The sequence below is a fragment of the Dreissena polymorpha genome, chromosome 2, assembly GCF_020536995.1.
Source record: "Dreissena polymorpha isolate Duluth1 chromosome 2, UMN_Dpol_1.0, whole genome shotgun sequence".
NCBI classification, from domain to species: domain Eukaryota; kingdom Metazoa; phylum Mollusca; class Bivalvia; order Myida; family Dreissenidae; genus Dreissena; species Dreissena polymorpha.
In genome coordinates, this window is record NC_068356.1 from 90,319,229 (window position 1) to 90,346,297 (window position 27,069).

The 27,069-nt window shown below is 35.5% G+C and overlaps 1 protein-coding gene across 1 annotated transcript in view; it reads left to right on the top strand.

Moving 5' to 3' along the window:
- Positions 1-4,896: 4,896 nt before the first annotated feature.
- Positions 4,897-27,069, top strand: part of LOC127868023 (uncharacterized) — a 34,036-nt gene continuing 11,863 nt past the window's right edge. Inside the window, exons 1-4 of the mRNA XM_052409579.1 lie at positions 4,897-4,932; positions 5,910-6,104; positions 11,120-11,163; positions 23,599-23,664. Of these exons, the coding sequence (XP_052265539.1) occupies positions 4,912-4,932; positions 5,910-6,104; positions 11,120-11,163; positions 23,599-23,664 (326 nt within the window). The 5' untranslated portion in view covers positions 4,897-4,911. The remainder of the gene's footprint in view (positions 4,933-5,909; positions 6,105-11,119; positions 11,164-23,598; positions 23,665-27,069) is intronic.

A 27,069-nucleotide genomic window follows, 5' to 3' on the forward strand; every position in this document is an offset into this window, starting at 1 on the left:
CCAGTCAGGAATAGGCGTTCATATAGAAGAAACGACTATCAACCACTTACTTTACGGTGACGACCTAGTACTCATTACTGAGACTGAGGCTGACTTACAGATTTTCCTTGATATCTAAGGATCGTGATGTACCTCCAAACAAATGACTATCAATACAATAAAGCGTAAAATAATACATTTCCGAAATAAAAAAGTTGTGAAAACAAATTATAGATTAACATGTAACAACAATGAACTCGAATGTGTTGCTGAATATCCATATCTCGGACTTGTTTTGTCAAAATCTCTAGACTATAGTGTAACGGCCAAGTATGTCGCTAAGTCGGCGACTCGAGCCTTAGGACTGCTTATATCAAAATTCAAATCACTTGGTTGAATGCCGTATAAAATCTATAGGAAACTGTACGACAGTATAGTATTTCCAACTATCAGTTATGGGGCAGCAACATGGGCAACCCAGGACTATGCCTTTATCAATGCCGTACATCATAGAGCGTGTCGTTTCTACCTCGGAGTGGGAAAATATACACCTAACGCGGGAATAACTGGACATATGGGTTGGCTCCCCCCAAAAGCACGGCAGTGGAAGTCGGTTCTCACACACTGGTTCCGGTTAAATACTAGTAGTATCGACAATAACCGTATCAAAGATCTATTAACCGTATCAACTACAAAGTGTTTGAATGGTCTTACATGAAAAGACACCACACACAAAACTGGCACCACAAGATATGTATGACAGTACCGCTGGACATCAGTTATAGCGATTCGGCATCTAAACGCAAATATATTACCAATAACTGTATTAATATAACTGTACTGTGTCCAGTACCTATGTCTGCGTTTCCGTCTACTAACATGCAGTACTGCCGCAGCAGTCATCATAAAAAAATGTGTGCTCTTCTAATAACGACATCCTTATCCATGTACCACCACGTTTGGAATGAGCTTTTTACACGGAAAGGCTAAAATAATAAGCGGATGCATGGAATAGATACTCCGTGTCCGTATACGGAACGCGGACACGGAACGCGGACGCGGAGCGCGGACACGGATGCATGGAAACCCGGCCTTATACTAACCAGGAATAAAACATTTTCTTTCATATCTAGTGATAAAATAGGACATATTTACAGTGAACAGCATTGAAAATAAACAAATTGTTACTTTCACCGGTGAAAATAACAAATTTTCGGAACTACTTATTCTTTTTTTAGATTATCATATCAAGATTTACTTCAAGATATATATTTTTTTATGATTACTAGTGAAATAAAAACGATATTCCATCGAATCCAACAAATTTCCTTTTTATTGTATGCTTTTTTCACCGTTTATTTTCATTGCAAAAGAGTTTAACCGGAGAATTTCGCTGGTATAATGACGTCATTTTGTGTATTGAAATGTATTGAGGCACGCCACGGGAGAAAGGATAACTTTTAAGCGAAAGGGAAACAGCTGTTTATTTTCTTTAAAAGGGGGCATTACAGAAAAAAAAATGTGTTCATGTCAGTGTAAGATCGTTTGTTATTTCACTCGTGATCATAGAAAAATAATATTTTCACGAGTGGCGCATATATTTTCTATGATCACTCGTGAAATAACAAACGATCTTACACTGACATGAACAAATATCATATATTTATCTACTTTCAGCGTAACAGGTGTAACAGAATTTATTGTCAGAAATATCAAATAATGATGAAAATGAAGTTTCATAATAGGCCTAAATGTTGAGTATTAAAAGGAAAAATACCATTTTCAGTAAATTGTGTACGTGTTAAGCCCCAACAGCATTGACGAAATAAAGAAAAGTTAAAAAATACCGTAGTTTTTTTACAAATTATAAGTTTGTATTTATTAAAATATCAAGACTAGTAGATTACTTTACTTTAAAAAAATGTTGTTCAGTTTTCATATTTTCAGTTTATACGGTTATACAATTTTACTGAGTATCTACTAGGTAATTTGGAGAGTTTTGTTGTCGTTATATTTTGTAAAAATACGAGGATTGCTTATATAAAGTATATAATACAACGCTCATTGTATGAGTATGGATAGGCGAGTGGTCTGAATGGGAGACTTTTTACTCTTTTTACTCTAGGACTCCAGGGGTCAGTGGTTCGAGCACTGTTCAAGGTTACTTTTTTTCTTTTTATTCTTGATTTTTTACTGGAGATAAAAAGCATTTAATGACGGTATTTTAGAACTTTTCTTTTTTCGTCAATCTGGTTGACCGCCCCTTTAAAACGTTCACAATTAATGTTCACTATGCTTTTAAAGTACATGTGCATAAATATTATTAATAACATAAAAATAAATAACAAATTTCCATGTATTGGTGATAAGCTTTAAAACGAAAACAGAGGATTACGAATAACGTATGTATTGACTGCGTTTTAGCGGATGGTGTTGAGACCCAGATGCTGGAAAGGTGCATCTCTTTATTTGGCTTTATCGGCATTGAATGTTACAATATTGGGGGAGAACGTATATGGTGAACTATATCCAAACATTACGTGAGCGTAAATAGTGCGTGGGCGTTCTTCGTCACCTAAGTATTAGCATTAAATCCCTTTATCCGATTGAAAATGCGATTATGTGTTGACATGGAGATTCGGTCGATCCGTAGCCCGTATAATTGATTGTACCAAATACATAACGTCAAAGGATGTCGTCGACATTTAACATGATTAAGTCGAAAATAACATTTCTGTAAGACCGTGCCCTAACGTTTTCATCAAGACTTAATATATTGCAGTGCCTGTTTACGAATTTTCATATCCAATGCTTGGGCAATAATCGCGCAAAAATGGGAGGATAACAGAGTTTGTTCAGACAAAGATTCAGACAAAAAAATATATAATAATTTGCCCTTTGCAAAACGATTACTCATTTATCTATTGTTTTATTCTTATTGTTTTTATTCTTCTACGGGGCACAGTTGTTGTATCCGTTAGCTCAGTCGCTTGATATTACAGCAATTCGGAACATAATAAAAAAACCACATTAATTACCAATAAAATTGTAATTTTAGCGGAAGGTTGTCCATGAAGTCAGCTTTAAAGATCCATCTCGTACAAGCCGCACCTGCCTATAATCATTACGAATACAGTAACACATGCGTTGAATATTACGTTAATCTGATACCATTACGTATATCGTCAGATTCGCTGATAGCTCTATACATGTACATGTATAATGTATAATTTCGCATCCCTAGATAGCTCGATGACTTGCATCCCCATTGGGAATTCAGTCCATATTGATATAGCGTGTTGCTTTATTCCATTTCGGGATGTAAAGTTGTCGTTTTTATGCCGGTTTGATATTTTTATTGTTACGTTTAGATAATTAAGTAATACATTTGACTTCTAAGATCAATTCGTAACTTGTATTAAGAAAATTATAAAATGGTCAGAAATATATATGGATCGATGAGCAATTGACAATCATATCCACAATTCATGAGTCACGATTCACAAATGGAATAACCTAATTTGATAATTACTTCTCCGATAGGACAAAACAGTAATATGGTAGACAACTCCTTTCCTGATTTCTGAAAACATACTCATGTTTATCTCCCTTTAATTAAAATACTTAATGCATAGTCAGCTGAACCGGCATACGTTTCATTCTTAAAACTTAAAACACACACACACTCAAACTCACACAAACCAAGTCGGTCCGACCTGTGAACTTACTGTTAAACTGATAATACAAACTATCATACTGTTCAAATTTCTATTTTAATGTTTGTTTTCGTCTTAACCAGGGGAAGCAACATAAAAGGAAGACAAAATACTTGTATACTATTTGCAGTTCATGTCATAATTGGTTGGTGTGGCGAACTGTCATGAAAGAAATACAACTATTATGTAATTAAATCCATATTGTATGGCTTATATATTTAAATTCACGACGAATCACAGCGATGCGCGATTTAAGACTTGCTTCCGGGAAAGTCAAACGAATCGAATTGATTCGAAACTTCCGTGCAGGGTAAACCTTCCTGCTTTAAAGCTTGTCCAATTGCATGATATGATGTTAAACCGATAAGATCGTTATATTTTTTCCACGTAAATCGTCTTAATAAAAATAAGAATTGACATGAGCCGCGCTCTGTGAAAACCGAGCTTAATGAAATAGCCTGTGCAGTCCACACCGGCTTATCAGGGAGGACACTTTCCGCCTAGACTGGGTTTTTGTACCTACGAAACTTCCATCACACAAAACATCGATGAAAGCGTAAAGTGTCGTTCCCGAATAGCACGTGCTTACTGCACAGGCTATTCAGAGACAAAGGTTAACGCACATGCAATAAGTCTCTTTTTGCCGTGGCGCCGCTCACATATTTGAGCTCAGGATCTATAACAATTCTAAGAGAGACTATGATTGCCTCCGGTTGGACATCAATGTCAGATGGCTTTCATGATCGCATGGCGGACACTTTTGGGACGAATCGACACGGCTACATATATTGATTCATAATCGAGTCTCGCTTTGGGAAAACCGGACTAACCGCATTTGCGCTAAACGCGTCTCAGATACGCGGCAAATTTGGACAACACTTTCCGCTCCTGTGTTAGTTTTTGTTCAAAGGAATTCTTTCTTAGCGGAAATAGAGTTTTGGAATAAAGTATCGTCCTTGACTAGACTAAGCGGACTACACCTGCACATCTGGGACCGCACTTAAAGCACGTGCATTAAGCTCCGTTTTCTAAGAGCGAGTCATATCTGAAGTGCGTACAATCATGATATTTCTGAGGTTTAAAGCTCCTGCATTTTAAGTGTATGCTGGATTTCGGTGGTTTTAATAATGAAAAGAGCTAAAAGAATGTGTTTCGAAAATTTCAAATACATTTGTATTGATTTTTACACTTAAATATCGTTTCGAGTTTTTCAAGAATGACTTCAGTTAAGACTGCCGTAAGTAGCACAGCGTATATGGAGCCATTGAAAGGACCGTGGCGCAAAACCGCAAATAACGATCATTTTGCTAGGCTTCTAGTTTGCTAACTTTTTTATTGATAGTTTCAATAGCACTATTTCGTTTTATATTAAAATCTAGTAGCAATCGTGTTCATATATCACACACAGCTTGAGATTGTTTCGGGAACCAGATAAGACCGAACACGGCGCGTGGTGTGTTCATATATCTTCCGTAAAGACCGGACCCGAAAATTAATATCGTTACCACATCTATTTGATACACGTACAATAGAAATTTATTTATGCATGTCAATAGTTTCGTTTAAATCTGGTAGTGGTATCTGTATTTTTACGAATACTAAACAATGTGCTCCTTTTGTTCACCATGTTTAATGACAATTCTAGGACGAGTGTGAAATAAAATATTGTTTCACATCATTGTTGTATTTTATTAATATGCTCTTATTATATTATAATATAAAGGTATTTGCGGTGTTTAATATACATATTTCAATTCCTACTGTAATTCTTTCCATCAATAACAAGCAGAAAGATAAAAATAGTACAACAAATGTAATAGCCATTCGATGTAAAGTGACCAATGTAATGACGACGTTAAACATACGCAACTCAACTTTAGTTGTGATAATTTAATGTGACCATGAAAAAAAAACTTATAACATAAACTGACAGCGTTTTTAAGCATTTAATGACTAATAAGCAATTAATTGTAGACCATACATTTAATTTTCATTTGATAAATGTTTAATATCACGCTTCAAGACGCTTCTCGATTCTTTTGCGCAATATTTTCATTACTCATACATGCATGTACACGAAATCAGTTTAAAAATAGGCTTTACAGTCATTGCGGATATCTATTCGACAAAACCCAGCGTAGGAAATACCAAATTGTATCGAAAGATAACGCTAGTTTAAACTTTTGTATTGCGTTTATTTATAACTATTTACAGGTTCACAATAATAGTAACGGTTTCGATCCAATGAGCAGATCTCGTTTTGAACATAACGCATGCGCAGTACAGTGTTTACAGTTTAACCGGCGTTATAGTGAGTCCGACTGCTGGTCGATATTCATTTATCGAAGCTGCAGGAAAATGGAAGGGGTATTTATCGCCGATTATATAAAAAAGAAACGTCGTCGAAAGGTAAGACTGTTTTTATTACATTAATATTTATTCAGTGAACGTATATGCACAGTTGTATCGCATGACATAACGTAAATGCTTTTCAATTTTAACTTTAAAATATCCACGTTATTTCGCAATAGGCGATACTTCGTTTTCTCGGTTGCGATGTTACTGCGCATGTTATTGATATCCCTCATTCTGTGTGTTTTATCTCTGTAACCTCTGTCCGCTTACTTTGGTTGAAGGCCAAGACAGTAATTTGTAAACCAAAAAAATCTACAGTGAACGTCTGTACTTTTAATTCAAACGAAAGCCAACATAAATGAGTATAAACGTTGTTTATTACATTAATGATTGTTTTTAATGGTATTGATTGCGCAGTTTCTCTTAACACAGATACAGATTGCAAATTTATCTACTTGTATGCAGGCTGCAACTGCAGTTGCAACCAACTGTCTTTCCGGATCCTTGATGTGAATACAATGAGCCACTTGAAATTATTTACGTATTAACATCCGTATGTGCATTCTTCTACTTATATACATATATGCGCTAGGCATTTATATACATCGCTTTCTTTGAAACTTAAATAAGACAACTGTTACCACAGACCGCAAGTTTACGTCATCCGGTAAAGGCTTTGCTAAGCAGGCTGAAAAGTACATTTGTAAATGCTAACATGCCGACAGGAAACTTATCAATGATAGGGAAAGTCGGTTAAAACGCTAGTAAATGTATAGCGTTTCGATGTGTTGCCTCGCTCTAGGAAAACAGGGTTTAATGCATGTGCGTCAAGTGTCATCCCGGATTAGCCTGTGCAATCCCTACAGGCTTTTTAGGGACACTTTCCGCCTAAACTGGACTTTTGCTAAGAAGAGTCTTCATTTAAACCAAAAATATATTTAAAGCCGAAAGTGTCGTCCCTGATGGGCCTGTGCGGACTGCACAGGCTAATCTGGGACGACAATTTACGCACACGCATTAAACCAAGTTTTCCCGGAGTGAGACTCGTATGTATGGTGAAGAATGCGTCTTCAGATTCATTTGAAACGGATTATGACTATTACCCTTAAAACATAAATTTAGCTATGTAGTTCTTTCTGTCCCGAATGTCGTCCGGCCGTTGTGATTTCTACATGCAGTTTACGAATAATGCGTGCTTACTTCATCATTACATTGATTAGCGGTTTATAGCCACAAGCGGTATTTTTTTCCTTACAGCATTTGCCCACGTAAATGCTGATCAAAGTAATTTACGGTCGTGTTTTATGTTATTTCCATATGATAATATGACGAACCCATAGTATATACATGTGTACGCAACATGAAACTAACTTGTCATTCTACTTCAATTTTGTCTTAAACGAAATCTTTCTTTAAAAACGCTCGTGTGTGTATGTCCGCTTATTTTTGCTCATAAAATATATATATAACAATAGTGATGAAGTGCACTGTTTAAACCTCTTCGTATTGATAGCAACGACATGAATTTACAATATAAAACATTGATAAACGTACTGAACATGTGAAGCATGCGGCATAAGCACGCTGAAATCGATATTTATTTATTGGTCGCTTAATTATCGTGCTACAATCGATTGCTGATATACGTGTTAACCGTTTCCAGCGTTACGTTTGTAATATAACATACTCGTGTCATGATGCACTTTGTATAAATGATTATATGGTCTGACGTGTTCGGAACTAATCTCGTATTTTACCGTGACGTTTTACCACCTACCACCGTACTCGAGTTGTTATTTTTCGGTATTTTTGTACAAATCAAACATACCAAAAATGGCAGGAAAACGTCATAAAATACGAATGAATGAATGGAAATGACGCAGTTTTTGTTACCGAGTACCAGCTTTATCAGCGCGATTCTGAAATAAAGCCCATTTGCTTTTTCGACATTGAACGGCTGATGAAGGGATAAACATAAATAATGATTTGTTAAGTTTAACTTCTATGCCATTAACCACATCGTACAGTGCATGATCGTTCCGTCTATTATTATGCCAGTTTCTAAGCATTACCAATTGAAATGTAATAACATCTTCGTAATCTCTATTTATACACTAACACTTTCATGTAAAACTGAAATCGACATGTTCCCTTGATTCATTCGTTTCTTCGTACGTATTTGCAGCGTATGAAGAAACGTATAGTTAGGTCGTAAAAAAATGACATAAGATTGTATAAGGCACCACACCTCCTGTAATCAGCGTAGCATATATTTCATGAGAACTAATCTATGTCACCGTCATGATTGCATCTCACTACGGTGATCAATCGGGAATCCTCGGACAATTCCGCCATAAGGGCGATCGTCGACGGTGTGGTGTAGCCCACTGTCCGAAGCGTTCAGATTGTACGGTGATCGCAAACTTGTCCTCGAATTCACCTCTCAACTGCGTCATACTATGAGATGTGATTCTAAGAATAGACGTGATAAGTATGATATTTTAGCGGATATTATAGCGTAAAAATGACGTGAATACCAGCTAACATTACATGACTGCCATGTAGATGGTATATAACACACTAATGTATTGAGAGTAAATCAGTAAAACACGATAATGAAACAAGACGAACGACTTCTTCTACGAATTAAATTAGCGTGTATATTGGCGATCTAAGGAACAGTTCTGAATTAATAGTTAATTCTAAAAGTAAAAGTATATTTTGCATTTCTTTTTTTGAAATTGACTCCCTTGCATTTTTAAGATGTATAAAGGAAAATAGGCATGGCTATATTACGCTTGATCATTAAGTTTGCCTGTGCTTCTAAATATATACATGATTTATTAAACATTCCATTCTTCAAGCGTAATTTGCCTCTATGCCATGTATAATGTAAACATATGCGAGCAGTTTTTCGACTATGAGTATTTGAAAATCGTAAACGATAGGCATGCATTAAATAGTATTTCATATATTAAGACCTAACAAAAAAAGAAACCATTCGGAGTTTTTACACTGACATTTACTCTTCCTTTCTCCGTCATTGCGTGTAAGTACAATGCAATATTCGAGAAAACGCTAGTATGGTGAAATATGATAATGATCAGCCAACGAAAATTAGTTCAATCCGTCAAATAGACACAAACAACAAAATGCAATCAGAGCTTGATGTATAGACTCTAGATAGTATGACCTTTGTATGTGTTACAAGAAATTGTTCGGAAGTAATAAAAAACATGCAAATGCAAATAAACATTTAAAAACGCGTCAAAATTGAAGGTATTGATGGTCTTGAACAATGACTGTCTGTACAATGGACATACAGAAATAATTAATCGGCGTTTTGGGTAAACAGGGCTTACTGCATGAACGTAAAGTGTCGTCCCAGATTAACATTTGAAGTCCACACAGACTTGTTAGGTACGAAACTTTCCAATTTGATAGCAATTTTCGTCTAATGGATGTTTCTTACACACGGCAATCCAGTTTACTAATAGATGGAAACTGTCGTCCCTGATTTTCCTGTTCGGACTGCACAGGCTTATCTGGATGACGCTTTATGCACGTGTATGAAGCCCGGTTTTCACAGAACAAGGCTAATATACGCTACAAACTCGAGAAAACTATACCGTACCCTTTGTAACATGAAACAACAATAATCATGCGTTTCTAGAGATTGATTGACATCTTCATATAGCCATGTTTCGTTTCCGTCAAAACTAGTAACTTTAAAAAGTGATAACTTCATGTGTTTATAAAAGTGTAACGTACAACTTTGTCATGTAATGTTCAGAACATTAAAGGTTATATAAAGCAGAACATTTGGCATTTTTACAAAAACTCAAAATGTTTTAATTGTCCCTCGACGTATTATTAAATGAATGGTGTAAAAATGTGTCGATCAATTTACATGTAAAATACCTGAGGGTAAATAAATTAATGTGATTTATCGGCATGTTTGTGGCTCATTTATACAAGGTTACAAACTTTGACTGATTTAAGCTCGTTCGCCTAATTTGTTAATTAAATGCGGGCTGGGGGTGGTGGAGCATTTCGTTGCTGTTAACTTTTGACGTTACCATTAAATTGGACGTTCCGTTGACGTGAATCGACTTTTCTTTCTTGATTTATAACAAAAATGACATAAAGAACTATGTTTACAGTCAAATAAACATAGTAGCACTTCTTTTACGCACAATCTCACATACGTATCACACACTTTAGCATGTATATCCCCGTTGTTTATCTCGACACATGTTCTTGTAATACGTATTATCACGGACATATTATGAAATGAGTTTGAACACTTTCCCACTCAGAAGAAAAGTGAAAATGGCTATGTACAAACAGCATACAACCAGAACAGCCTGCGAGTATCTCGCGGTCTGATCAGGTTTTATGCGGTTTGCTGCTCATCGGTATCTAAGGGTTGGAGATGAAGACTTTACAATTTGAATTAAGTAAGAAAGGTCTTAAATTTACTTTCTAAGGGACAACACATGCGTAAAAATACGTAGTGGTAAAGTGTTAAATGAGTCTCGCTCTGGGAAAAACGGGCTTAATACATGTTCGTAGAGTGTCGTCCCAGATTAACCACTGCAGTCTGTACAGGCTAATCGGGGAATACACTTTCCGCCTTAACTGGATTTTCGTTATGCAGGTACTTCATTTAAAAACATTGTTTCTATAAAAGCGGAACGGATCGTCCCAGATTATCCTTTTCGGACTGCACAAGCTAATCATAAACGACAATTTACGCACATGCAATCAGCCCTGTTTTTCCGAAGTGACGCTCAAATCTTATAATGAACACGTCTGTGTTTTTTGAATATCATTTTGTGGTCATAGTGTTAGATTTCGGAGGACTAAGATTGTGTATAAATGTTCATTTGCAGATATCACATTAAGAAACAATAAATATAAATGTTAAGATGCCGACATCACATTAAGAGCAATTAAAGAAAAACAAGTTTTGTTTATAATTAAGCATAATTATCTTATTAGCGCACAAATAACATTCAAGTATGCATAATACTACAAACCATTGATATCACTTTGTTTATTTTCAGGGGAAAACGGAATACTTGGTGAAATGGAAAGACTACTCCACGCGGTAAGTGCATAATGAACGGCTGTTACCGATTTGATAATACTATTAATGCTAAACGAACGTATGTATATCTTGCTCAATGATCACGCACAAAATGCTTTCTTTTGCTTCCCACAGCGGCCTATTCATATATGCATATCAGATTATTATTACGTACATGTTGATGGATGACTTAACCTTTTGAAAAATATCGTTACCGTTTATGTATGCGGGCTAACAAGAGCAGTGGAGGTTGACATATCGACAATGTTACATATTCTTAGTGTTCGCTAGTTAAAGGGGAAAGTTGTTTGAACGCCGTTCACTTGGCCGTTAACCCGTTTATGCCTAGCGTCTAGAAAAAAGGCCGTGGCAAACAGCGTAGACCCTGATGAGACGCCGCATGATGCGGCGTTTCATCAGAGTCTGCGCTGTTTGCTTAAAAGAATTTCTGTAAGAAATATTCTAAATATAGAAATAAATATACTAGACATCCCTAATTACTAATATACTGATCCAATTTAGAAGGATGGGAGAGTTCACTAGGCATAAATGGGTTAAAGTCACGAACTCATATCGAGGTTCATGAATGTACGTATCCAATGCTAGATTGTTCAAAGTGTGGTGGTCTTTTTTCCTGTGAGTCTAATGCGAATATCCGACTGTTAAATGGGCCGTTGTAGCATCTTGTCCCATTAACCGTTTAGAGAAAATTTTGCTCTTTATTACAATTTCATGCAGTTAAATGGGCAACACGGCGTCCATTTTGTCATCTATGGAGGCACAGTTTATTCGAATATTCTTATTTGGATTAAGGGGCTGGTTGTATAGGGTATATTCCATGCAGTTAAAATACCCGTCAGCGTTCTGGATGCGATATGTCGATATTTTCAACGTGATGTTGCTAAATGTGCATTGTTAAACAAGTCGTTAAATATTTTGCTTTACCGAATATGCGTTGCTGTTGTTGTGATTTTTTTACAGTTGTTAAAAGCAAGCAATTGTTGCTCGTCTAGTGAGCAATCCAATAGGATGTGATATTATTTTAACGTCACTTTGTATTTGCATGTAGTTTAGTATCATTCCTCATAATAGTAAGATTTTCAAAATTTCAAACAACCAAAACAATAACAGCGTTTTGTTGGGTGAAAATAATTGAACAATACACAGGCCTGTATCCGGAGTTTTAAATGGCGGACATAGAGGTTCAATTTGCCATTGAGCGTCGCTTTGGGAAAACCGGGATTAATGCATGTGCGTTTTACCTGTGCAGTATAGCGAATCAACAGACAACAGAATGATACAGTTATTAAAACATTTTTTTCGTATATGTTAACTAAATGTTTGGCCTTGTTTCTATGTTTCCGTGAAACAACGTCATAATATTGCCTGATGTTATTTCATATCCGTTGAAGCAAATACTGACGTGATGTGATCAGTTGGTACAGATAAAGTAAAAACATTTACGCAAAGGATAAACCAACTGCCTTTATCCGGGAAAATGGTTTGATATAAAAAGCATGCTTTTAACTTTCCTGATTTTGTTTCTAAGACATGTCAATGAACGTAAACTAGTTTGACCAAATACAGTCGACCTCGGCGAGTATGCATTGAAATGTCGCAAGAATAAACATTATTGCAAACAATACTAAGATCCGTAAAAATATATGACCGAGAAAAAATATTTTTTCGTCAAACAGATGACTTAGTTGTGATCGAGTTGCACAATGTATTATTTTCGAACACAATACTGTTGTACGCGGTGGCATAAAGCGGGCATGGAAGATAATTGATTTAGATGTATTAAATGAACGACAAAGCGGACTATAAAAGCTTAGTCAATATAGTTTTGTGTTGATTTTACGCTGAATACCTTAGATAAACATATGAGCCGCGTTCTGAGAAAACTGGGCATAATGCATAAAGTGTCATCCCAGATTAGCCTGTGCAGTCCGCTTTCAGCTTTTATGACATTTTTCGTTAAAATGAAGTCATTTCTTAGCAATAATCCAATTGAGGCGGAAAGTGTCGTCCCTGATTAGCCTGTGCGGACTGCACAGGCTAATCTGGGACGACACTTTACGCACATGCATTATGCCCAGTTTTCTCAAAACGCGACTCAAATGTACGGCATAGCGGACTATAAAAGCTTAGTCGACATAGATTTGTGTTGATTTTACGCTGAATATTTTAGATAAACATGTTTTCCACAAATGATTTCGTAAATTACGTTACTGGAAGCTAAGCGTCTTCTCAGACTGATGTTCTTAATATGTCCTTACTTAGAGACACTCGCACTAGATCTAACGTAAACCATTTTTTTGGATAAACCAATCTTGTAAAATACGTCACATTTTACTTCTGGAAAGATTGCATTAGTCAAATTGCGCACGTTAAATTGTTTATTACGCATTAACAAACGGGATTTGATATGTTTAAAATGGACGTTTAAAGGGGCATTTGCACAAATACAACCTAGTTGATGAGTTGGTCGTAGGATCGAGCTAAAACTTGCATAAAGTCATTATTCATTTCATGCTTATTATTATTATTATTATTATTATTATTATTATTATTATTAATATTATTATTATTATTATCATTCTTATCATTATTTGGGTTAAACAAAGCGAAATGGGATCACAAGAACGTGAAAATACATCTTGTTTATGCAACATTTTTTTGAAGATTTGTGCCTAACGTTTATACGCACTTTGCGTGCTTGTTTATTGTATAACCATGCAGGATTTATGAAGTGATTGCGCATATAAATAACTTTCATAATTGTTTATTGTTTATAACAGAATGAAAAACAAGAAACCCGACACCACCATTAAACGTTATCTCACAATAAGCTAAGGAGTGTTTACCATGGAATCCAGCTTACGATTTTTATCGAATGAAATGCTGTTAACCCTTTCAGTGCGGGAACCGAATTTTAAAGGCCTTTGCAAACAGTTTGGATCCAGATGAGACGCCACAGAACGTGGCGTCTCATCTGGATCCAAACTGTTTGCTATTCTGATAGTATTCTTTGAAAAAAAATCGAAGAAAATGCTAATTTTAGAAATTCAGCAGACGACATTATAGCAGACGACAAATTTCCCAGCATGCAAAGGGTTAAAAAACATTTCTTGTTAAGTTTCATCCTTGTATCGGAAGATGATTGAACCTTTTAGCGTTGTTTTCCCTATTCTTCGTCTTAAAATAGCAACTTATTTTACAGCAACACGGTGAGAAGATTCTTATAGTTCAATTTGCTTTTACATACTTTGAGTATTTTTGTCCTTATGTAAGACATCGCTGGTATTCAGTCAGATATGTGACGCATATCGCCTGATAGTGAGTAATTGATCGGGAAAGCTCTCATGAAATAGACACATATATGGCAATTCCTAAGGAATCTTTGAATGGACATTATTCAATATTTATGTGAACAACCATTAGCGGAAAGGTCATCCGTATTGTTTCTAGGTGATGACGGAACTATACATAATTGATAGGTGTTAGCGACACACCCATCAATAAATAAACTTTTGTGAATGAATGCCGTATATGACGTATGTCCGCGATATTGAATTTCGTGCAAAAACACCAATTTTCATTACATCCGGTCAATAGATTCCGATAAATGTTAAGGCATTGCGTCAATGTCCATCCCTCTGTCTTTAGGCGATTTGTTTACCGCAACTCATCACCGTTGGCCGACTAATACTTTTCATTTTTCCTTATCCGATCTCATCGTTTTGTTTGCTACAAATAAATATGTTGCCGATCAAAAAAGTCTCACTCAACTAAAACGATTGGCGTGTTCATCCTTTCGTTTGAACTTCATTGCATATTTGATAATCGCTGAAAGAAGCAAATTAATGAAACTACAATGCCATCAATTTGTGTCGGTCAAGTTGACTCACGGTCACTTTACATGTAATCGATTCATCCCCATGCAAATAAAGGCATAGTTAAATACGTTAATTACTTTAAATTAGTTCAATATTTACGGAACAAGACCCAGTATATCATTACATGATATAGAAAAATGGCGTTTTTTTTAAGGTTCTTCTGGAAAACCCCGAATCAAAGGACCAGCAAACTGTAACTATTGCATAACAACGCACAATTAAAATATTTAAAAAAAACTCGGACACAAATTAATTCCGCGATCGAAGAACATTACCGTCAATATAAATTTCAGATCAATACGATAAGGTCAATAGTTCGCGCTGAATGAACTCTTGCAAACAATGTCTGCTCGGGCCAATCGATAGCCCGTTGTAGTAAACAACTTGTTTACCGAACCAGAGGGCATGCCCGTATATTTGACATAAGATATCAACACCGAAATGTGTCAGTGTGTCGGAGATGTTTACAGTCAAAACAAATGACGTAATTTTGTCCTTTCTAAGATATTGTATTCGGGTATATGTTTCTTTTATAGTTAATCAAGACGACAATTAGCGAGCTAAATCATTTTAACCCATTTATGTCTAGCGTCTAGAAAAAGGCATTGGCAAACAGGGTAGACCCAGATGAGACGCCGCATGATGCGGCGTCTCATCAGGGTCTGCGCTATTTGCTCAAAGGAAAGAAATATTCTAAATATAGAAATAAATATACAAGACATCCCTGATTTTGAAAATAAATTGATCCAGTTTAGAAGGATGGTAGAATCCACTAGTCATAAATGTGTTAATATTTCGCGCTTAGCGCTTCGATTTGAGTTTCTGTAGTTTTCCACGAGAATTATGTTGAGGGCGTAGCTTTTATCAGTATGTGGCATGTTCGAACGTATTCAGAATTGGGTTTCAGTATATGTTGATGAAACGAAAAGCAAAACAAAATAAAACACACGAGTTTCTGTTATTGGCTTTTACAATGAGAGGCTCACCATTTGACCTGTAACATATGGTATCTAAACATGTTTAGGTTCATTGAGAGGGAACTCTATCTTCCGACCTTGACAGGTTGTTCTATTTCATCAACGATACTCACAGCTCTCTGATCAAACGCTTTGTTAATCACATATCCGTTACGTTTGATACCTAATACCCATTATGTTGATAATATTGTAGCAGTGATTTCAGCCCATACATAGTCCTGGGTGACAAAGAACGGGCATAAACATTTTTTTTAATGAACTCAACGACCTTTTGGGTGGTTAACAACACTAAGGTCGTGCGCCAATAGGCTAACACTTCCGGTGCCCGCTTTATTGACGTAGGGTACCTTTAAGCAAACACAAGTACATTTTACCCGCGTTCTTGCAAAACGGGGCCTAAGCCACGTGCCTTTTGTTGTCCAAGATTAGCCAATGCAGTCCGCAGAGACTAATCAGGGACGACACTTTTAACCGTTATGGTATTTTTCTTTGAAAGATAGTCCCTTCTTTCGGAAGTCAATTTAGGGCGGAAAGTGTCATCATGATAAACCAGTGCGGACTGCACCGACTCGTCTCGGAGGCGACCTGACGCACGTGCATTTTAAAACGAAACTATCGCCATAGGTATCGGTTTAATGACGACATTCGGATTATTTCTACCATCTAGTATTGTCTTTGAAGTAAAACCTATTTATAACAATGAATGAAGGGTGTTTCAAATAATTGATGCAATCGTGGTAGACGCCTTAAAATAATTGACGTGCTGTGCTGTGGGTTTTACAATCCATCCGTGAATCTTCATGCATATAATGTAGCGATAATATAATATTTGTTCAAACGCTCTAAAGGTCAGATTACCATCTGAAATCGTTCAATCGCTCGCTTTTGCAGTAAGGGGTGGCTTGTTTTCGACTGCTTTGACGTCATACCAGATCAAGATCTTTCCAAATATTGCACAGGAAAAGGTTTCGCATACAAATTATCGTCACTTCTGTCAGAATAAATAACGACTACTTTTCCCAATAGATTCGGATTTCATTTACAGGCGATGCGAGTCATCGTAAGCAATTGGAAATGATTCATGTTTTCGTGACTTTTATTGCATTATAATACTCGGAAACACGTTATACTCGGCGGGTAATTCCTATACATAAACAAATTTTACAATTCACTTGTTAATTTATTTGTGATGTTTATAAATACCTGTTTATTTCATCTCACTTACATACATCAGCTTTGTTTATTGGAAACTAGACGGGTAATTCCTGTAAATAAACATATTTAACAATTCAGTTGTACTTTTGGGGTTGATTTTGATAAAAGCGTGTTGTTATAAAAATGCGTCATCTAATTTATATACATTTAAATGATTGTTGTTAAGTAGTTGATGAACTATACTAACGCAAAACCTATTTCCAATTCTTATTTTCCCTGACAACGTGTCATCTATAGCGTAATAAATAAATGAATATAAAAACGTATGAAAAACAATGTATGTTATCAGCGAATTCGGTTTACTAGCTTGAACATAGGTTTATCATTACGCGCGGCGAATATCTGGAGCAGATTTCCAAATGTCATCACGCAGGTTTCCAATCGTATCCGAACATGTCCCGAAATTAGCGTCCATGTTGTAACTCTGGCATATCTAAAATCGTGCGAACAGGGCGGAAACTTGGATTTCAATAGTGACTCTGATCCTACAAGATGTTTATGTTGAGAAGCTCATTGTGTTATTCATAAAGGTTAACGGGTGGATACATGCTAATGTATATTGTAGACTATTATTGTTCGGGGCCTAATAAATAACGAATTAATTGAGGTCCTTGGGCGAAACCTATTTCAGATCGTTTATCCTCGATGTATTTACTGCTTTAGAGAAAAGATCATAATAATGTTGTTTATGGCTTCTTGCTTTAAGATAGATTAAACTTATTAAAAGGTTAGCGTTACGTGTGTTGTTGTAGGTGTGTACATGCGTGTGGTGCTGAACAACTCTTAAGAAATCTTTGATGGAATCTTTGATATACATGTATAGATTGTTTATTGACAACATACACATTCTGATACATTCTGCTACAAACTGATGCTTCTATAATTAATAATAAATATCATGATTTGGCGTCAATAGAATCGCCGTTTCTTGTTTTGTATCGATGATGTGGAGTTGTATCGATGGTGTTTTATTTACGCAGGTTACGGCATTACCGATATTACGAAAGCAATATATATTTTATGGCACGCGCTATAACGATACACGGTTAATTATTAATTTAAAATTGACTGCTGCATCAGTCGTCGCTGAGAGAAAAAATAATTGCAGAGTAAAATAGCTCCACAGTTAATTATCAACGATATTCTTAACAACAGATGGTGTTCATAAACAACTGTTATTTGGCGGGAGAGTTCTAACAAAGACGGGCTTCCATAAAATCGATCTGGATTGGAAATTCCGGCACGAGGACGACGTTATTTGATATTGGTGATATTAAATTGTGTGCATTCTCGTTAAAAAAAGGCGCGTGTTCAGTCAGAAATTCCAGAACATTCTCTCCAAAGTGCCTTTGTCTTGTGTAAGGCCCCTTTACGAAATAAGCAGATGGTTTCATCATGGAAATTAAACGCGTCGTTTGTAAAATCTGACTGCGCGCTTTATTTTTATAACCGTGCTGTTATGCTGTTATTATAATCATATCTGATATTAATTGTCAATAAAACAATACGCGCTGAAATGACAGCTGTTCGAACTCGTATTACAATCAATTCCCAAACAGTTGAATTAAAAAAAAATGCGTTAAAGCGTAGACGAATGGGGACACACGCTTTATAAATGTACAAGTTACAATCTTTTCATCTTTATCGATAATATTCATGCATAAATCTGCTTTATCGGAAATTCGTAATGAAATTATTTTGGTCGTTGGTTCATTCCAAATAAAGGTCGTAGGTTTTTTGTTTTTCTTAAAAAAGGGAGTCCAATCAATTAAGTAAGAATTTAACAACTTAACGATAGGGCAGTAACAAATGATTTTTTTTCAACATACCTCGACGTCCCCATGTTAAAAGAAATTCGCTGCATTTTTATGTCGTTTTCTTGAAGATGTTTACCCCCTTGTCTCGAACTGATCTATATCGTTCACACTTTAGCTTGCCGTTTTTTTCAAGTGCTGGTTCTCTCACATAAGTTGACCGAATATTTCGACTCTGTCGTAAGTGTGACTGTGTACCATTAAGTCCTGAATAATATGTTTTACCATGTAACACGGCCAAAAATAGCGTGATTCTAAGAACGTAAGACTTGATGTAAATATTGTTGTGTTTTTGTCAAAGGTCACAATCAGGTCCCTTAAAAAGATAAAATGAGAGTTCCTTTACATTTATTGTTCTGATGGCGATTCTATGGAAGAATATATCCCTTAAAATTTAAGTTTCGTAGGCTTACTTCAATTAAATGATTTATTCGCCTTAATAAATGAAACTACCGGAGTGTATGAGCGAGCAAATATTATTTATTTGAACCTTATTTGCCTATTGGCTTTACATATAATTTCTATTTAATAGAAGACGGTGAGTTTTAAACATGCTTTTGGTGTAAAAATTTGTATATATGCACATACAATCATACTTGATCGTGCTGAGTCGGAAGTGACTTGTAACACCCACTTGTTTACAACAAAACCCGCTTAAAGTGCTTTTCGAGGAATTAACGACCTTTCGTCGAAAAGTATGTCACCGTTAGTAACTGCGTTGAATATACTGATTGCATAATGGGTAGCGACGTTGTTATACCCCACAGAGGGAAAGCCATGGAAATAAACAACAACTGCACCAATGATCATATTGCTAGGATAAACAATAAACAGTGTATCCAAACAATAAACAGTGTATCCAAACAATAAACAGTGTATCCAGACAATAAACAGTGTATCCAAACAATAAACAGTGTATCCAGACAATAAACAGTGTATCCAAACAATAAACAGTGAATCCAAACAATAAACAGTGAATCCAAACAATAAACAGTGTATCCAAACAATAAACAGTGTATCCAAACAATAATCAGTGAATCCAAACAATAAACAGTGAATCCAAACAATAAACAGTGAATCCAAACAATAAACAGTGAATCCAAACAATAAACAGTGTATCCAAACAATAAACAGTGTATCCAAACAATAAACAGTGAATCCAAACAATAAACAGTGAATCCAAACAATAAACAGTGAATCCAAACAATAAACAGTGTATCCAAACAATAAACAGTGTATCCAAACAATAAACAGTGAATCCAAACAATAAACAGTGTATCCAAACAATAAACAGTGTATCTAACCAGTGATCGACCTAAAACATTCGATTGAATCATTCGCTTTTTGTTAGTGTTCAATTATTGACTAGCCGGTCTTGCTCGATTTTCCAAATGATAATTGATTTATTTAATCAATTATATAAACTTAATAAGTTTAATCGGAAAACAGTTTTAAGTACTAGTTAACGCATAGCTATTGGTAACATTAAACATATGTTACGTTGAATGACAATAACACAAACAAAAACAACGCTTTTTCCTGAAAGTAAGTTTCATTTGCTCTCATATACGCTACATAAAAGCTCAAATGTGTTGCCACCAGATACTGATCAAGTTAACTGTACTTTAACCAGTAAAGTGCACAGGGCCCTATCGTGGTGCCCTACGTCTATTTGCCATATATACATTTAAGCCTTTTCAGGTAGAGTTAACTAGTCGCGTAGCTTTGTCAACTAAACTTAATTCATTAATTATCTTTACGCAAGTGTGTTAAATTATCTATCACCTACCTAGAGGCTAGATCCTTAGATATGGCGTTTGATATCATACGTATTTATGACATAATAATCCGCGTTCTGGGAAAACTGGCCTTAATGCATGTGCGTAAAGTGTCGTCCCAAAATGGCATGTGCAGTCCGCACAGGCTAATCAAGAATGATTCTTTCCGCTTTTATTTAATTTTATTTTTTTAAATCAGCGTTAGTAGAAAGCATTGTCCCTGATTACCCTGTGCGGGCTTCGCGACACTTTTCGTTCACGCCAGAATTGTGAAATTCCTTGTTTTTGCGTTTGTGTTTTAAGATATGTTCTTGTTTTCATTACCAATAATTACGAAATGTCTCAATCTTAATATATGTGTAAGAGTGTTTAACTTAAAACGATCGTTTATATTTTAATTACGAATGGTTATGAAAAGCGTGCCTAGTTTGGTTTTATACCTGATGATACAACAACTTACAACTGTTGATGATAAAATGCAATACGAAGAAAGCTTGAAGGCAAGCGAAATGCATAAAGTAAAACAGAAAACGTGCACATTACAAAAAAAATGTTCACATGATGTCTTTAAATTAAATAACAACAAAAACCACGTATCAATGACAGCGCAGTTGAAATAACAGGACAAACAACGAATACTAATGACAGCTGCATGTGACAACATGTTATTTAGGGGCCCAATAGCAGCACGGGTTTATTTAAAAATATGACAATGACCATTAAATTATACGCTACGCGCACATTGCACTTTTTGATCCGATGAGCATGCAGTTTACGTTAAAGCGCCGGTGACGTTGAAGACAGCGCGGTGTGTGCGTATTTTATAATACGAATGTGAGTGCTGACTGAACGGTTTTTACATGATTAATTAATTTTAATACTTATCGTTTGCTGTTATTGTTTTCAGAACGAACGAATAATCAGTGCGTTAAATATAAATGCATCGCTTATGACCAGCATATGGCTTCGGCAATCGCGTATTTATCATTACTTTTGCACGTATTGATAGAAATAGTAAATAAGGATTGATTTATTTTCAAGTTATGCACTTAGTGCAACAGCGACATAAATGGACTGTTAGTAAAACATGTCGAACACATTATGAAATTTAAGTAGTATATTTATATCCATCATCGTTCCTGCTTAACTGATGGGCATTATATAACATTTAAACGGTGAACTGTTATTTATAAGTACTTATACAACAACAGGATCGGCACAATGAAATCTATATCGCAATAAGCTCCTCATGACCTATGAAATTTGCGTTAATGTATCAATCGATAGCGGAGATAAAGCATCATCCTCTTACGCACAAATGTCGTAACATGTGCTATCTGGTAGCAAAAACATAGAGCTGTGCTTAGTCAGTTAGTGCATGTGAATAACGTGTCTTACCAGATAAGCCTGTGCATTAAGCCCCGTTGTCTCGCGCGCTGAAATTACTAAAACGCTTATGTTTTCACAATTAGGGAGACGCCAATCGTACTCTCTCTAAACCTTTCTCATAATAAATATTAATATAATAATATTTGAGAAGATGTACTGTTGAAAATAAAACACGTTGCATTTTTGAACTCCGAATGAACGTTGTGTCTGTGGGTCAACACATCCTATAACCGATGTTAAAAGAAAAGATTTGCTCGTTCTCGCATGCGTGTTGGGCCCCTGATTGCTAATCGAGGCGGACATAACTCACAGACCAAACATAAAACTTCATTTCGTAACATAGCAAGTATGAAAATATCTATACCAACTTTGAAAGCTACGTTATATTATACACATGACGTATGTTCGTTTTTAAATATTCAAATGAAACGCACTCTGCATTTGAGGAATGTATCGCCCCAGATTAGCCTGTGCACTCCGTACAGGCTTGTAAGGGATGAGTTTTCCGTTTCATATAATTTTCTGTTGAAATCGACTCGTCGCTGAAAGTGTCGTCCCTGACTAGTCTGTGCGGACTTCACAGTCTCATAAAGGAAGATACTCTACGCTCGTGCATTAAGCCCGGCTGTCCTAGAGCGCGACTCAAATTTTCTCAACCGACGATCTCTAATACTTCAATATAAATGTATCTATTTTCATCGTATGATGATATAGCAGTTTTCCATGCTCATATACAAGATATGCTAATAAATTCTGCCTGCATTATTTTACTTGATAATTTATAGAACTTTTAACGTTTACGCTTGGTCATTCCACCATAGAGCGCACTTAGTGATGACAATATTTCCTCTTATAAATATAATGATGTCACCTTAAACAATATGAGCCGCATTCTCGGTATACCAGACTTAGTGCACGTACGTAAAGTGCCGCAAGAGATTAGCCTGTGCAGCACATGCATTAAACCCCGTTTTCCCAGATCGCGGCTCAATCATACTTGATTTCTAATTGTCCGGTTTGTAATTTCTGTGAAATGTAGCACTTCCCCGTATATTTTAAAAGTAACAGTTTATTCAATAAAGAATTACATATCATATTAACGTTTCACATACTGGAAAGTATCCTTATCAGTTTCTTATATCTAGCAGACTAGCAGCATAATTTTTATAATATAGTAACATTACTGCACTGTAGAGGAAGAAAATCAAGACGCATAAGAGGATGATGATGATGATTATGATGATGAGGATGATGATGATGAGGAGGATTATCATAATGATGATGAAAGCTTTATGTATAATTTAAAACTTTACATATATTAAGATTGTGATTCGAGAATTATCATGACGGGGTATTATACAACTTGCTTTCCATTCTCTTGTAGACACTGTACGTGGGAACCGGAGGTGAACATTCTCGACAAGAGTCTCATCCGGCAGTTCGAAGAAGAGTGAGTATTATCTATACATGGAACGTATTTAGTTCTGATATTACTCATATTTGCTTCGCATTTCGTGGAGCTTCAAACTCAATATTTGTGTAATCGTTTCATTGATATGTATGGTGTATTGTTTTGCCCATTAGCACTTGCATCCTCATACACTTTTTGCCTGATAGTTTTATCATTGGCAAGCCTCGCGATTCTTGTATTTTAAGCCTCTCCTGATATATTTCACAACGATAGGACACAGTAACCGGTCATTTTCTATATTTGGATACATCTATTAATACATGTTTATTTCTTGTGGATTATCGGTTCGCAAACAACGATTTAGAGTTTGGATGCGTTAGAATTATGAGAATGAAAACAAATTGTTTATTAGCCGATTTAGAACGATAATACTGACTTTGTCCGATTCTTACATGATTTGATACATACGTGTGCATTATACAATTTACGACAGTATTTTAGCAAGCAGTATTGAGGTTCGGGTCTGCTTTCTGCATTTGTATGACTATTTACAACGCTGATTTCGTATTTTGTCCATTCGGGTTTTAGAATGGCTATTTTGAGAAAACACAATAATAAAAACGTATCGCATCTGTTTTAGTCAAAATAATCGCCGTATGTTATAATTATTATGTATGCTTAACCCATTCATGCCTAGCAAAAAGGCCTTGGCAAACAGCGTAGACCCAGATGAGACGCCGCATCTTGAGACGTCTGCGCTGTTTACGTAAATGAATTTCTGTAAGAAATATTCGAAATTTAGAAATAAATATACTCCCTAATTTTGAAAATAAACTGATCCAATTTAGAAGGATGGGAGAGTCCACTAGGCATAAATGGGTTAAACATTTTGCCGCGTCAAGCGAAAACGGGTATTATGTCGTTTGCGACAAGCGTAGTTGCTTCATACCAGACTGCACAATCCTTGAAGAACCACACACTTTACCGCAAATAACTCAACAGTATCTATTACACTCGGTCAAAAACCAACGCGTTTCAAATATTGAATCATTAGCATGCCGTTGTATGCAACTGCAACCTACGCATTGGTTGAGCTGCAGGACTTTGTGGCTTGTGGTAGATTTTATCTCTTTTTAAGGCATTTCAGTCAATTCTGTTTTAACGTAGCTTCCCATGTATCTTTCAATATTTATCAATGTGGTCGACTTATATTTTTTTTCATTGTATGATGACATCGAATACTAAATACGTTTTCATTCATTATGATATGTGCATGATTTTATATTCTACTTTGAACTTTTCGCCCAGGGAGGCCCTCATAATTGCAAAAGTAAGTAATGTGATAAATTTATAAACACAAACTTTTGTTACAAATAAATTGGTTATTAACAAAAAAAACACACTAATTTACCAGATTCATTTTATTGAATATGTAACAAAAAATAGAAAGTAACAAGAAATATCGTAAAAAATAATCTTCGCTTTAAGAAAGTGCACAATGTTATTGCTAGAATTCTGGGTTTTGCAAAACCCGTTTATTTTAAATGTTTGAATGTCAATAATCACATGATTTTCAATATATGCACGGAAGACAATATAAAAATAATTAGTAAACTCGAGAAATCAGTCGCTTTTAAATTGATTGTCGATTGATTGATTGATGGATAAGTAAATGCATGGATTGATTTATTGATTGGTCGATTGATTGATAAAAGTATTTGTAATCTTTCTTTCGTTTTCCTTAGTGTTTTTATTGCCATGCTGTTTTCATTGTCTTGCTTTGTGTGAATGTCATAAATTATTGGCGGTTATTCTTACATTTATCAAATTAAAGTGAATCTCTGATATCCAATACTTGAAGTCGAGTTTTCTTGAGTCCTAATTGGATGTGAATGTACTTTAATCGTGTTTTCACCTTCACCGGCGTATCGAATTCACTACGGTTGTATTTGCGATCATTCTCGCCGCATTCGTTCCCATGAACTTTCGAACTTTTTAATACACATGGTTTGACCTTGGTGCACTTAATTGATGATTCAGTCGGCCGAAGAGCTAATTGGATGCGTTCATGGAACAGGCGAAGCGAATGATGGGCGAATCTGAACGAATCCGAGTTCATTATTATCATAAATACTTTGATGTTGTGTTTCATTCGATTTTAAGATATTTGTTGAGTAAGCTTGTTCTAGCTACGTAATACGGCAAAACATAAACCGGTTGACCATCATTTCGATATCATTATTTACAAGCAAATAATATTCTCGTCGGCTGAAATTTAAGAGTTTAATAGTTTAAGTTGAAAGTATTCAAATCAGTCGTATTTGTTTCACATAATGAACTCGAAAGAAGTTTCGTTTTTTCCCATCTGTATCAAACAGTTATGGTATGGTTATAAACTAATGATCGAATTAGCTATAAAGAACGATTCTGCAAAAAGATTAATGCATGACGCGTGATCTATGTTAACTTTTGAACTTTTTTACTAGCTATATTCAAAAATATTTCGAACATATATGCGCAAGCATATATCACTTTGTAGTTTCGTCAAACTTTCTAAAGGTTACGGTTTTAAAATATGGCCATTTCAAAGGAAAATTGGCATCTACGTTAAAATAACAGGTTCGTGATTTGTGTCCTCTTGTGATTTTGTATCGACGATTGTTATACTTAGTCGCGCAATGAGTAAGATATCTTATCATTAACATTGAACAATACAGAATACCGCCACCTCAAACCGAAACGGAAAATCATAATTTATTATCGAGTTTGAATTGACATGCTTTGCACAGTTAATTTCCGCGTTTTCAAATAATGTGACACTTGATATGCCCGTAAAAGCGAATATTTTAAAACCACGAACTTGTTCGCATTTGAACAGTGGTATACGACCTGTCAGGAAACAGTGCTAATAAGTTATTTCGAATGTCACACGAGCGAAAAGAACTTTGCATTAATATAATGAATTAACGCATTTCGTGTTGTTAAACCACAAAAATAAAATACAAATAGTAATAGAATGGCTTTCAACTTCAATCCAAAAGTGAACTGATTAATCATTGTCTTTTTTATTGGCAAGAATCTGTTCCAAAACATTTTTAATGAATGCTTATACATAAATAATTATAAGTAGTCAGGGACGCCTCTTTGGACATGGTGGAATAGACTAATTGAGTAAGAAAATAATTACATGCCAAGCCTGATTTTGGCAAATCTTGTGAAATAAAAGTTAACATTTTCCCTGTTTTTGTTCACGAATCATTCATGAATAAGGTGTTGCTTTATTTTTAAAATACAAATGATCTGATTGATAAAGTCAATGTAACGCATATCAAAATGGAAAAACAGTTATTGATTGAATATCAATGATTCAGCCGATATTATAATGAGTCAAATCTGACCTCACCGAACAATCAGAAATATTCGAGTTGTCTATTACAAATTGAC